The sequence below is a fragment of the Musa acuminata genome, chromosome BXJ3-4 (genome assembly GCF_036884655.1).
Source record: "Musa acuminata AAA Group cultivar baxijiao chromosome BXJ3-4, Cavendish_Baxijiao_AAA, whole genome shotgun sequence".
NCBI classification, from domain to species: Eukaryota; Viridiplantae; Streptophyta; class Magnoliopsida; order Zingiberales; family Musaceae; genus Musa; species Musa acuminata.
In genome coordinates, this window is record NC_088352.1 from 952699 (window position 1) to 967367 (window position 14669).

Consider the following 14669-nt stretch of genomic DNA (forward strand, 5'->3'; position numbering starts at 1 on the left):
CTGATATCTTCAAGATTTTAAATCTTGATATTATACTTTTATTTTTTAAATTACTAATGATAATATTTGATAAAAATATAAATATAAATTTTTTTAGTAGTCTACTTCATGAGATCTTAAAAAAATACTTTGGGACTCATTTCAATTTTAAGTTCTCATTCTAAAGAATGTGATTGCATTGTAGGAGTCAAAAAGCATGAGTAACACCAATGAGTATAATTCTCTTATGATTCAGGACTCATAGTAGTAATAAAGAATATTCTAAATTATTTGTATGAGTGAAAATTTGATACCAATTTGATCAATGCAATATCGACACGTTGAATAGTACATCGACTTCTATTGTTTAATATCATTAAAAATAATAAAAAATTAACAAGTGACTTGTACTACCAACCTATATATAATTTGATCTACAACATTAACACAAAGAATGGAAGAAAATCTTTGTGGATTATGAGAAAAAATAGTTGAATATCAAAGAAGTCAATGACACAACTTCTATATTAATGTAGGTCAGAACATATCGAGAGAGGATAATGGCACTCTTACGTAAGCATATGAAGATATACTTATGCAATAATCACATCCTTTTATTATTAATAGATATAACAATTCAAATCAAGTTTGTCTTTCTTCAAAAAGCCATCTAATAATTTATTATTAAATATCACAAAAAAATGTCACACTAACTAACTCTAACACCAATTCATCCACTACTTCTTCTTGAGGTGAATTGGTGTGATTTATCTTAGGGTAGACATGATCACGTAAGGAAGACTATTGACACCTTATCACTATGTAATTATATGATTAATACCTTATCGACATATGATCGATATCTTACGACTAACACAACCTCACTCTCCACATATAACACATCGATTCAAGATTATATCATGCTCTTATTGCTACATGATATACGAACACGGGAGAAAGTATGGACTCACTCTCGATATTAGATCACAATCTCGATACATAAAATTATGAGTCATATTTTAAATCATATTAAAAATAGTCTATATGTAATGCTTATTATATCTAACTTAAAAGACTTGCATCTTTATATATGTGGAAGTAGTAAAATAAAATCACATTGGAAATAACAACAAATAATCGTTTCATATTATTAGCTGAAGCGTGTCGGTGTTTAGTCGAAGCCAAAGTACAGCAGCATCGCGCAGCGCCGCTACGTTTCCTCCTCTCCTCTTTTATTCTCTCTCTCTCCCCAGCCATCTCTGCCTGCGAATCTTTGAACGCCTCAAGCCCTCGAATCTCCGAGTAATATATCCCTCTCGAATTTTCCTATTTAGCCCGCCCCAAACTCTTCATTAATATTCGCATCCTCGGACATTATGGACGGCCGTGATCGCCCCCAGCCTCATCGTTGTTGCTCGCATCAGCAAAAATTTTGATAACCCAATCCCTTCCTCTTCCCCCGTGAGGTGCGGGCGCGAGCGATGCGGAGCAGCAGCCATGGAGGTCGTCAGCCTCAAACCCTTCTTTAGGGTTCCTCCCTCCCCTCATCTCCATCAAAACCCTACCCGTTCCCGTTCCACGCTCCTCTCCTATCATTCCCGATCCAAACCCTCGCCCGTCTCCATCTCCTTCGATTCCCCGGCCAGGAGGTCACCCCCCACCCTCGCCGCCCCATCTGTCTCCAGCTCCCCTCGCTTCAACCCGTTCTGCCTCCTCCTCCCCATCCTCCACTCCTTCGGTGGGTTCGTCCTCTCCCGGCTGCCAAAGGTGCGACCTTGGCTGCACGGCGGCCTCGATGGTCGCGACGGGGAGGACGGCTACCTTTGCTGCGGCAGCATCGGGACGCTGCTGATGAGCACTACCGCAGCGGTGTCCAAGGCCCGGGTCAGCCCCTTCCTGTGGACGCTAGCCGGGAACCCGACCTTCGTGTCGGGGCTCGTGGCCTGGTCCCTGGCGCAGACCATAAAGATGTTCCTCAACTTCTTTGTGGAGCGGAGGTGGGACCTCGGGATGCTGTTCAGCTGCGGGGGAATGCCGTCGTCCCACTCGGCGCTTTGCACCGCGCTCACGGCTTCGGTGGCGCTATGCCATGGAGTGAGCGACTCGCTATTCCCCGTGTGCCTTGGCTTCAGCCTCATCGTCATGTATGATGCGATTGGCGTCAGACGGCATGCCGGCATGCAGGCTGAGGTGTGAGTGTTTTGCCTTTCTGTTGGTTGTCTATTTGTTACTAGTTTCTCCATGCAATAATAGTAAGAACGATATATGTGGATGCTCTAACATAAACTTAAATTTTTAGGATAGTGCCATTGAGGCAGTAGTTTAGCATTTATTTGTATAGGCTTATCTCCTTTTTCCTATCTTTGCGTTTCAATTCATCCACATAACTATCTTTTTGTTGTGTAATCAGAATTCAATTTTTTTCAAACATATAGAACTAGTTGCTGAATCTTTTCCAACTAACGATTCAAGAGAAGCTTACATTTCCTCTTCTCTTAATGCTATTATCATTAGTCTTCTGCTGCTACGGTCATTGTACTGTTGGATAGTTTGTTGCTTCTACAAGGAGGTTGAGTTGTTTTTTCTGTCAGTTTTGTATAGCCATTTTAGTACCCACCTATTTGTTATAGTTTAGTTAAATGCCACTATATCAGAGTTGAGTGCAAAGGGAACCATTTGATTTGTCAATACACGAGATGACAGATCAGTGCTTTGTGAAATCCATGAATTTCATTCTTAATGCAAAAACTTTGACATTTAGGTTGGGATATCAATCTTAGAGAGCTTAGCATCTCATGAGTTGATCCTAAAAGATCTTCTCCATGTAATACTCGACTTTATAGCTCTGCAGATCCATGCTTAGTGCCTCAACAATTATACAAATGAGTTCTGGTTTTCAAATGTTGTTTAAGTTGGTCTTGGACAACCTTTTTCTTATATTGCTGCCTTGTATAGTAAGTTTCTAGTACTCGTATTCATATGAGGTTGCACAATAACTTGTAGATTATAAAGTCAAGAGCCAAACTTACATTTGTTGGACTAGATGGTCTTTAGGCTTTGATATTTGTGATTGTTTATCATGAATGTTTTTTATTATAAATAGAAACTTAAGACTGCTCTATTTACACTGTCGGCTATTATCATACCATAGATCAACAATTTTTTTTATTTCTCATGTATGCATAGTTTTTTCAAAAATAGATTTTTTTCAGTGCAATAGAACTAATATGTTTTCATAGTTGAGCTACCACACAATACTTTCGACGCACATGATTCTGCTCTTATGTTCAGATTATCTAGCTGGTTTTTGTCTTCGTTTTCTCGTGGCCATTAAGGAGAACTTGTTGATAAGTCTGCTTACATGATACATGGTTGACCTGAGTTACGAAGGATTTCACATAACACTTCACTTCTACTGTAAGTATAGGGATCATAGCACAGGTGATGTGTGCCATTTCCAATTTCACCATCTTAAAACAATATGCATTTTGAGTCAAACGTGTTGGCACCTGTCTATGGTCTTTATTGAATAAGCATCTATGCATGATTGTTATTATTAAAACTATATGAGAAACTCCTTGTCTAACATGAGAAACATAGCAGCATAAGCAGTTTAGACAGAGCAAGTTCATTATCAAATAACATTCTAACAAAGATCATAGTGAACCAGTCAATCAAATCAGCATCATGAATCAGGATGACAATAATAAAGGGTAAAAAAGAAGAAATCAAGCTCAGAGAACCAAAAAAATGAAATGAAAGATGCATAACATTAAACACATTTAAGAAACAGAAAAATAGAACAAAAAGGATAGATAGTATGAGAGAAAGATTGGCGAGTCAGCCCATAAGACAAAAAGATGGAGGAAAATTTTCTAACCTGATATCACTTTTTTCCCTATCGTCTATGTACTTTGTTTTCTGTCTTCCCTGCATATAATAAACGGCAGTAGAGAGGTGGTCTTTTCCTACATGCTCACGGGAATAGTGCAGCCGTGGAGAACATGCGTAAAAGAAACTGGGGATCAAATATCAGGTGTAGCGGTTGGTATCAGCAGGAATTTGGTCTGACAGCCAACTCAAACATAGACTGGATGACATAGTCTGACTTTGCTCAGTATGAGTTGCATGATCCAATAAGCTCATGCTTACCAGATGGTAAGTTTACATCCAGTACCTCTAATCTTTTATTATTATCATTTACACTTGTCCTTTTTTCTTTTTCTTTTTCTTCTGTTCTCTGAATATCATGCTTTCTCTCTCTCTCTCTGTCTGATATATATATATATATATATATATATATATATATATATATATATATATATATATATATATATATCATGTTGTCATTCTACATCTCGTGTGATCTCTCTTTCTCGCCTCCTTCGCCACTGTTTCCTTCTTTTCCCCATCACATCACTGCCACCACCTCATCCACCCCACCACATTGTTGCAGTCATCTTCCTTGTTGAGGTCCCCGTTTTCTCCTCCTATTGGTTCTCATCTATCTCTGCCTCCTGCTCCTTCGCATCTCATCATCTGATATACCGAGTGTGGTACATCAGCCTGTACTTGTACTAAGTGTCAGTATGCCAAATCAGACTGGAACCATTCCAGTTAGCCATCAACCGTTGTCGACACTGGACTAAGGTTTTGAACTTTGAAAATATGACATCATGTTTGTGGCTTCTAACATTATTGGGCAACACATCTTGTTGAATGATTTCTTCATTTATTCTTCCAAATAAAGAGAAAATTGCAACTGGGCCATTTGAGTTGCAAATCAGCTACAATGCCAGAAAAAAAACTCAGACTCGGCCGATTTTTCAGAAGATTCATTCATCAACAAGTCACTCCACTCATAATAATCAGGCAGAGTCACATTTTTCCTAACAGCCCTGACTTTCATCATTCTTTTAGTTAGATGGGCTATGAAATATGTGACTTAGTTGAGTCACCAAGCCAACTCTTCCACTTCTCTAACCTAGCATGTTATTCTGGGGTAACCATGTTCACAAAAAAGTTATGAAGAAGTGAAGAAATGTTTAATACTTTTTTAAATTTCAAGCTCATGCATATGCTACTGCTTTGATACATGTGGGCTTTTCCTTAAGTATATTGTAAAAAATCAATATGACTTGACTTGTAAATATAGCTAAGGAATAATTCTACAAGTACTTTTGAACTTTCATATATCTAGAATCAAGGTTTGACATACCACCCAAATTGATACGAAACGGGCAGTATGTATTGGTTCGCCAGCTGACTGGTATCCATTTCAGGAGATATACAGAAAAGGGTCAGATATCGGTCAAGACGGGTGATGTATCAGCCGATACGGTCGAAGCTCATGTTGTGTCAATTGATATGGGTTAGTTCCAGTTGGAATTTGACCGACCCCAATCGGGTCAAGTTTGATCCCAACAGTCAAATTGACCATTGGGGCCTCTTTTCTCTCACTCACTTTCATTCTCACACTCTTTCTCACCCGTTCTCTCACTCTCGCTTGTGATCATAGTTCGTAGTTGGTGATTAGTGGTAATTAAGCTGTTGATTTGGATAAAAGAGGGGTTGGAATTCGAGATCCAGTGGAATTTCTCTCAAATTTGAAGGTATTTAGTTTTTTTCTATGTTTTATTTATCATTCCATTTAATTAGAGGCGTATAAATGCATATTTACAAAGATTAAACATGATTAAGCTCATTATCTTGTTAGTAACAATTAGGTCTATTGTCTTACATTTAGGCCCAAATTGGAGGTATTTAGTGTTAATCACAGTCTTATGCACTTATTTGTCTCATGTACACTCTATTCTTAGTTAAATACACTAAAATTACTATTAAATTAGGATAAAAGGCCTAAAAAAGATATTTTGTGAATTTTTGGCCATTTTCAGCCTTTTTTTGAAAACCATTATGTTCCGACATACTGGAGAAGGTATTTATATGATTTATAGTGTATGTTCATTTGGTATTTATATTGTACGTGCGTACGGTATTTGCAGCATACGTACGGTACGTATGCCAGTATGATATTTATAGTGTGTGCACCATATAAATATGGTACACCCATGGATCAATACCATCGGTCGTCACAATACGACGGTCCATGTCTAGGATCATAGGCATTGTTGGAAACATTCTAGACAAGCATGCTACACAAATTTTCTGCTTTTTTTTTAAAAGTTAGTTTGGATCATTATTCCCATATGCACAAAAGATGTCTAACACAAGCCATGCAGTTACAAAAGTGAAGATTTATATCTGAAGTTCTTTCTGGCTATTGGTTTGAATATATGATGCTTCATGCATGGTGTGCAAGGCAAAACCACGGTGCCGTTTCTTACTTTACATGATCAAAAACTTCAAAAGTTATATACGCCATTAAGTAGCAAAGCAAGGACTTTGCAAATCATATAGTAGAGTTTGTTGATTCTACAAACTTGTTATAGGTACAGGTCATCAGTTTCTCATCAATATTTGGAGATTGTCCAATATTGCTAAGGCAATTGGATGTGGATTGGGTTGAAAGCTGAGAATATGTCAGAAAGTGTTAGAACAAAGGAGATTCTGCATGCAAAGGAACTCTTTCTTATATGAACCTGCTATAGATCTATCTCCTCATACAACATGCTTCAGAAATAGAGAGTGAATATATGACAAGTTTAATTATATCAAATAATGAAAAATATAGTAACATGCTTGCACTATTTAATCACCAATTTGAGTGAAACAAGATCTCTATAATCTATTTTGTCAAACTAAAACATGAAAGCTCTACCAGATGAAAACTTGCAACACTATTTAGTTCTACTTAATACACGAAAAAGGGTGATTGCTTGTGGCCATTTTGCATGGCTTGCCTTAATTAGTTTCTCAATGGCTTTGAGTGGACTATTGCTTTTCCTCCATGAGAGTGAATAAGATATACTGTGAGAAAAAAAGCATTGGCACCTTCCTTTTATCTAGCAAAGTCAAGTCATCTAAATTTTGCACCATCAATTTTAGGCTCTTTGGTAACACTGTCTTTCGCTTTAACTCTTATTAGTTTATAATTTATATTGCCATGTTACCTTTTTGATAGTCTGGAAATTCTTGTGAAGCCCTGTTGCAGATGTTAATTCTGATGTGCTTGGTTTACCACAAGCAGTTCATCTTTCTTTTAATAGGGCCTAATTGGTATATAGCATTCCTAAACTCTTTTTTAAAATATATCTTTCTGAAAATAATAAGCTCTTTGTCGATAATAAGTTGGATTAGTTGATTTTTTGTAGCTTAAAGCCTTGAACCCTTGTGAGACTTGGACAAGAATGATAACCATGATGATTTATTTTCTGCATCAGAAAATTAATGTAATATATAATGCTTTAGAATCTACACTGAACTTTGAACATCAGCACATTGTTGATATACTAGTATGCAGGTCAACCTACCAATACATGTACTGTTTCTTCTAATTATTTCCATATGGATGAATCTTTGCTGGTCGATGTGTTTCATACTATGTTTATCGTATGTGTCCTTTGAGAGAGCTGTCAACCATTATAGTCATCTTCCATACTACATTGTGTCATATACTTTGAAGTAATTTATATGAGATTTTTGTCATCCGTAAATATGCTATCCTCCCTGATTAATTTGTATATGTTGATGTGGAAAAAGATGAACATTTTTACCTAAGTGGAAGCTTCGATACAAATCACGTATATATAATATGCTATATTTCACATGGACTAAAAACAGACGAGATGTGTATTTAGTTTCCATGTAAAATTGATTTTTTGTTGTTGTTTGAACATGTCTTTGCTTGCATGTTTGATGACTCATGCTGATGATACAATGGACTTCTTTTGTGTGTGTTAGCCTTGAATATTTTTTTTATTCCTGACATTTACCAATCTAAAATGTTTATGCCATTTAGGTACTTAATAAGATCATCGAGGACTTGTTTCAAGGGCATCCCATCAGTGAAAGAAAGCTAAAGGAGCTCCTGGGTCACACGCCATCGCAAGTATTTGCCGGGGCTGTTCTCGGCATCTTGGTTGCTTGCATCTGCTGTCAAGGTTCTGTTGCCCCAATTTAGATGCTCCATCAGGTGTCTAAAAAAGCATTAAATTGTCAACTATTGTTGGCATTGTTGTAAACATATTTTCTAAACACGTTGTCATCGACTTTATTTTTGTTCAAATATTAATTGTATTCTAATCAGTAATTTTTCAGTACATGGTTAGAATATTTCAAGAGCTATGCTTTGTGCAAAAACAAATCTACAATAAGATTGATATTCACTCTCATGCACAAGATTTTGTAAATGCAATTGTAAAGCAATTGCAGCTATAACTTCAATTATTGGCAAAGGATTAGGGACTTAATTCCTGGAATTTTCTCTAGTATGTTACGATACAATGGATGCATATGTTTTAGCCTCAGTATTCACTTTGTGCAGAAGTGCATATCTGAACTAACCTTGTAATGCTTTCACAAATCCTATTGTTCTCACAAAAGTGGAATCACCGGAAATTATAGCAGATTGCCGTGTCTAATCTCAGCCTATTCCTTTTTCTTCAGGTGACATTGTCAAGTAACAAGAATTCAAGTGTATCAACAAACTATATTATTTATGTGGCACTCGAGGCATGGGTTGTTCACTTCAGGTAATTTGGGTGAGTGGCAAAGATATGCAAACGGAAATTATAGCAGATTGCCGTGTCTAATCTCAGCCTATTCCTTTTTCTTCAGGTGACATTGTCAAGTAACAAGAATTCAAGTGTATCAACAAACTATATTATTTATGTGGCACTCGAGGCATGGGTTGTTCACTTCAGGTAATTTGGGTGAGTGGCAAAGATATGCAAAGGGTTAGTGGACTCTGCTTTTATCGCCGCATTTATCTGCATAGATGTTCTTCTCAATTATATTTTTCTATCATTGCTTTAAATACATTGAATTTGTAGTTTATGTGGCATACACACTTGTGTTCCAGAGATGATGTCGGCTGTTTACATGCATGGCTATGTTATCTCTGTTCTTCTTGCTTTTAAATAGTTGGGAAAGAGTCAAATTCTTGGCAATGCTCACACACCCCTATAAGCCCAAAAGGTCAATTCTAATGTTGCTAAAGAATAATCTTATTATGATGTCAAAACGTCATTCTTTCATTCACACAAACCTTGGAGTTAATCAGCAAATTTTCTTAGTTTCTGGTAAATTAAGATTATTGTTTTGCTAATATTGTTTGATCCATATTTATCGACCATCGATTGATACATGGATCAATTCCAAGGGTTTCTCCTCCTTCATGCTTTCTCTTCCTCCTCTTTTCCTCTCCTTTCATTTTTCCTTTTTCCTTCCCTTACATGTTAATATTTTACTGGCTAAGCTTTCTTCTCCTTCATGCCTTCTCTCTCTTCTTCTCCTTCTTTTCCTCCTTCCTCCTCTTCTTCATTTTTCTTCTTTAGTTTTTCTCTTCCTCTCCTCTTTCTTTCTTCCCTTATAGTATTTTAGCATGTTCTGACAGACTCATACAGTATGACAGAACCAACTAAATCCCAAGTGGTTTGACCATAAACCCAGGGTCCCAAAATCAGAACTGTGATCCTTGATTAAGATGTCCTTCGCATTGCATCAGATCACTTGATATTTAATGGGTCTCCAAGACCCCTCTTCCAAAGGCAAAGTCAAATTTATTCCCATTTAATGGATCAAAAAGCAAAATGAATAATTGGGAATGTGAGTTGGTCACACTAAATGCAAATACGCTTATAAGATATGTAGAGGTAAGAACAAGACAAGAACATAGCTAAGACTGCAGAGCCAATATCATGTAGAAGACAATGAAGCAGCTCTTCATATCCAGATTAACATTCTACAACCACACAAGAGATTTCAGCAGTAGCATCAGGAACTCATCTCAGGATGACGTTACTTATTTGACACATTCGATAATTTTAATTGCAACTGCCTGCAACATCTAAAAAGTCCACCAAAATGTGAGAAAAATAGAGATGAGAAGGGCTGATCAGTTTACTTCATAGATCCACTTCTCGGCATTGCTCGTATAAGAGACTAACTCAATAGGACTGAACCATAGGGCGATCTCATCCTTGGCTGTTTCGGGCCCGTCGCTCCCATGGATGATGTTTCTACAACGTTAATTAGTAGTAAGAAATGAAAAGAATAAGCTATCACTGTCGACAAAGAACACAGCATATTGGTAAAACATTTACTAAATTGTCAAGTATTCCGTATAAACTCACTTATTATCAAAGGTCTCATCTAAGTTTCATATCTAGAACATAACTTTGATGGTGATGTATCATACGTACTTACCAAGGTTTAAGGGTTCAAGATTTTATCTGATAAATTTTTACACTAAAAGCATTTGTTTGATGCTGTATATTAGACTCGCTAACCAAGGATTAGAAGGTAATAGTTATTTTAGGCCTAGTTAGATCACTACAAAGGTCCTAGATCAAAACCTATCACTATTATTATCACTTATCCTTTGTAAAAAATAAAAAGAAAAAAGAAAAAAAGATGTTGTGTATAGTTCAATGAATTAGAAATTGATATATATATATATATATATATATATATATATATATATATATTCATGATTCCATTATTTGCCCTGGCTCCCTTACTCCTTTTATTCTCGACGGTTTCAACCATCTGGGAACTTTGGAAATTTCAAATAAAAAAATTCAATCTTAATGAACAAATTCATCATAATATTTACATATGATAAGACATCTATTTAGACAATTTGGAACATTTTTAATAAAATTCAACCTTAATGAACAGATAAGAAAGAATGACAACACTTAATGTACTGCAGATCTATTGGATAATGTAGATGCACTTTGTTTCTGACCAGTTATATATCATCTGAAATGTTTGTGCGTAACACTACCTGCAGATTATTATTACCTTCTCGATTTGCCTTTAAGCTATCAAAAAACTGCTTATATTACAAAGATCTATTGAACAGACTTTAAGATAAAAATGTTTCCAGGACATACCTTCCAACAGCAACAGCAAGATCACCTCTGATTGTGCCAGGCTCAGATTTTTGTGGGTCAGTAGCACCGATCAATTTTCGACCATATTTTATGACTCCCTCCCCTTCCCAAACCTACAATTTAGTAACTAATAAAGTAAACATATGAAGTTATCAAATCTTTTTTCTCGGTAACACCACACAGTATTATCTTACCATGGCAACCACAGGGCCTGAGCTAAGAAAGTCACAGAGGCCATTAAAGAATGGCCTTTCTTTTAGATCATGATAGTGTTTCTGAGCAAATTCCTTGGAAGGAACCACAATCTTAATCGCCACAAGCTTAAAACCTTTTCGCTCAAAACGGGATACAATCTCTGCAATCTGAAGAACAAAAGTTATCAGGTTTACTAAAATAGATGTTGTGCAAGAGGGAAAATGAGCCCAGCTCAGTAATCTCTGTAAATCATACAAACACAGTGATCATTGGTGCATTAGAATGAATTAATGAATTAGAGAATTGTCCCGGTGGAAAAAGATCTTTTCAAGGACAATTAACAAATGTGCATTAACAAACAACATTTAACAAAAATTAACAGCTAGTTCAGTTTAATAAACATTGTATTATCAAGCTTACTTCAACTTGTGGAATCAGTTCATAGGTACGATGGAAATTTACTTTTCTTCCACAAAACAATCTTCTTCTTTATAATTTATAAACTTTAAACTATTTCTGAGCCAACATCTTTTATGATTTGAGATAGCACATCAATTCCATATGTACTTCAAAGGAGGAAAGATTGCTAGTCTGAAAACAGACCACATCTCTGTGAAATGGCAAGGAAAGCTGATTAGTGTTGAAAAGTGGAGTGCTCAGACATCATGGGATTTAAAAAGAAATTGTTTCTTGAAAGATCAGGATGAGGAACACTAAAAAAATTTAAAAGGTAGTGCAACTAACCAGAATTTAGTGCAATATTCAAAATTTACAAATAAGTAAAATATCAACTGCTTTACCGATAGATATCTGTGATATATGAAGGACCAACTTACCAGCCCTCTTTGCACTCCATCAGGCTTTATTGCAATGAATGTCCTCTCCAGCTTAAGCATATAAAAAACCATGATCAGAAAATCGAAAGTTACAGTTTGAAATTTTAGCTGAAAAATTTTATCTGAAATTCGTACCTCTGCTGCGTGTAATTGGTGATCTTGAAGCAAGTATGCTGCCAACAAAAATAAAAATTATATGCAAACAAATATTTATATACATTCCACCAACTATAAATAGCAAAACAGGCTCTCAGAAAAGTTTTGAGATATCATCACTTCCTGAAGCACATAATTTGCAATACTGTCGAAATTTTTAATTAAAAAAAACTCTGGCAATATGTGCAACAAAAGAGTTATCAGAGAAACAGTATCTTGATAGTGCCAAACAAGAACTGGAAAAGAATCTTCGAATCACTTACATTATGGATAATGTAAAATACAGAGGAAACTTGGAAGGTTCATGATAAACGAAATCGATGCATATTCAACAACTGACCTGCGGCAGGAAAGGCAAGAGTACCATACAGCCATCCTCTTGATGTGGTCTTTTTGCAATCAGCCTTTTCACAGTATGAAGACAGAGAGCGTGCTGACCCTCTGAACACTGTTGCCGTGGCTGCCGCTGCAGTGCGCCACTCTATACAAAATACATACTATTGTCAATGATTTATGATACAACAAAAAAGGCACGGCTAACAAGTCATTTCATTAACTTTGTTTGGAAAATTTTGCAAACAATCTGTGTCCTACTCTCAAACAGCTGTGGCAGTGATCCGTGATAGATTCAGGAATTAGATCCATGAAGCAGGGTCATCGACACTGGACTTACTACAGACAGAAATGAAAATAAGAAAGAAGTAACTGACATATAGAAGGGGACCTATCAATGTATCGACAAATATTTCTTTAGCCAAAAAATCTACCATGACCAAGATGAGTGAGAGCTGGTGATGGTGGTCTTCTAGAATGCCGATGAATCGATGACAAAAGGAGGAAATGCGGAATTCATTCATTTTGAGAGAAATAAAATATCATTAGTAGAAACCATGACATATAGGCTCCTTAAAATTAAGTTATTACTAACAGAAATCTTTAGGAGCATAAATATAATAATTCGATTCAGCATTTTACATACAAATATGGTTGAAATTATTGAGATAGGAAGCAAACAGCTAATATTGTCACAAAAGCAATGAGCCATGATTTATCAAAAGTTAAACACGTGATTCCTCGGAGCGTGGAGATTAGGCCATAACCTCAAGTCATTCTCTTTCCTTTCTTCAACATATCCGAAAAGCAGAAAAGTATAAAGAGAAAGGGACTCCTTGATGCTAATTATTTCAATCTAAAGGACAGCGCTGTATGCCTAAACTTGGACTGGGTTCTCGTGTTTTACAAAGATTGCCAAAATGGCTACAGCTGATGACAAGAAATCGGCCTAATGGAAGTACAAAAGTTGCAATAAAGTTGTGCACTGATCCGATAAATTCGTTTGTTTTGGAGAAATTCGTCTAACGTATTCTTTAAATTCCGCTTAAAGGTGTAACAAAATCCAAAGAACTGATGCCGAGATTTAATCTGAATGTGATATGAATTAGTTCCGAAAAGATTAGGGTGGCCTGAATCGATTCAGGGGAAAAGAGAGTAAAACCAGAGGTTAACCCATCTGTCAAATTTTCTACTTCGATAGAGAGATAATTATAGCTCACGCCGAGTCACAATCAAATTCCAACAGACGTATACGAATCACGAGCTTTTCTGATCAAAATACCCAAAAAAAAATGGAATTTTTAACAGATCCTCGCTACAAAATAATAATAATAAAATGAAAAAATAAATAAATTTTCGGTGCCAAAGAAAAAAAAAAGAAAAGAAAAACTAATCTGAAAGCCTATCAATTCCACACATTTTGACCCAACATGAGATTCTCCGATTCGAAGAACACAGAAACGAGAACGAGCATTCTCGTCAGATGCTCACTTTACGGAACAATCAATCAAAGCGGAAAGATAATAAAACATATAAAAGAAATTTCCAGAGAAATTTATCTGAAAGCAATCAATTCCACATCTTCGTGGAAACATAGTACAAGCACTTCCACACGCACGCAATCTCACACATGTTGAATAGGTCTTTAATTTAAATTACCGCCAATCGAAATATAATGTACTTGTACAAACTTCCAACGAAAAGGCAAAGAAAGAAAGGTTCGATCTGAAAACTGTGCGTGCGAGAGAGAGAGAGAGAGAGAAAACTGACGGCAGTGGAGTGGGGCGGTCCGCGAGGCCGACAGGAAAGCCCTCGCCGTCCTCGAAGCCGATCGGAAGACCTGAGTGCTCATCTTGGATCGTTCGATCTGAGAGAGCGAGAGAGGAGCGCGCTGCTTCAAGTGGTTCACGTTCGTTGGGTCGCCCGTCACGTCGGGGATGTTTCCGCCTTTTAAAGGGTAGGGTTCACTTGGACCGGTCTAAAGCCGATGATGAGCCGGGTCGGGGAGAATGTCAAAATAGTCATTTAGGACGATTCGCTTACGTTATAATTTAGGGGGACGAGTGGCAGTATGGTCATTTAAGTCTAAAACAAAGCACGTCGCACCTGGTTGGGTTGGTTACGAGGCGGAGATGGCGTTGATACGCGC

General features: G+C 36.7%; 2 protein-coding genes across 9 annotated transcripts; one reads left to right on the forward strand and one right to left on the reverse strand.

Annotated features, from left to right (window-relative positions):
* The first annotated feature begins 1324 nt into the window (after positions 1 to 1324).
* Positions 1325 to 9021, forward strand: LOC135586250 (uncharacterized). 8 transcript variants are annotated; one of them, XM_065149083.1, is made up of 4 exons: positions 1325 to 2171; positions 5262 to 5350; positions 5498 to 5591; positions 7901 to 8038. In XM_065149083.1, exons 1-3 carry the CDS (start codon positions 1477 to 1479, stop codon positions 5509 to 5511), a joined length of 798 nt encoding a protein of 265 aa, XP_065005155.1. In that variant the 5' UTR covers positions 1325 to 1476; the 3' UTR covers positions 5512 to 5591; positions 7901 to 8038. The 8 variants fall into 8 exon arrangements, with proteins under 8 accessions (XP_065005155.1, XP_065005157.1, XP_065005156.1 ...); XM_065149082.1 differs by lacking the exons at positions 5262 to 5350; positions 5498 to 5591 and adding exons at positions 8548 to 8642; positions 8719 to 9021 and having other exon boundaries at positions 1342 to 2169; positions 7901 to 8042; XM_065149081.1 differs by lacking the exons at positions 5262 to 5350; positions 5498 to 5591 and adding exons at positions 8548 to 8633; positions 8719 to 9021 and having other exon boundaries at positions 1342 to 2169; positions 7901 to 8042.
* A 754-nt stretch (positions 9022 to 9775) lies between these two features.
* Positions 9776 to 14447, reverse strand: LOC135634689 (nucleoside diphosphate kinase 3-like). The gene is made up of 7 exons (XM_065145197.1): positions 14291 to 14447; positions 12528 to 12668; positions 12167 to 12204; positions 12032 to 12082; positions 11195 to 11362; positions 11001 to 11113; positions 9776 to 10121 (listed from the first exon to the last, which is right to left on the reverse strand). The coding sequence occupies exons 1-7, from the start codon at positions 14370 to 14372 to the stop codon at positions 9998 to 10000; spliced, it is 717 nt and encodes a 238-aa protein (XP_065001269.1). The 5' UTR covers positions 14373 to 14447; the 3' UTR covers positions 9776 to 9997.
* Between the last annotated feature and the right edge of the window lie 222 nt (positions 14448 to 14669).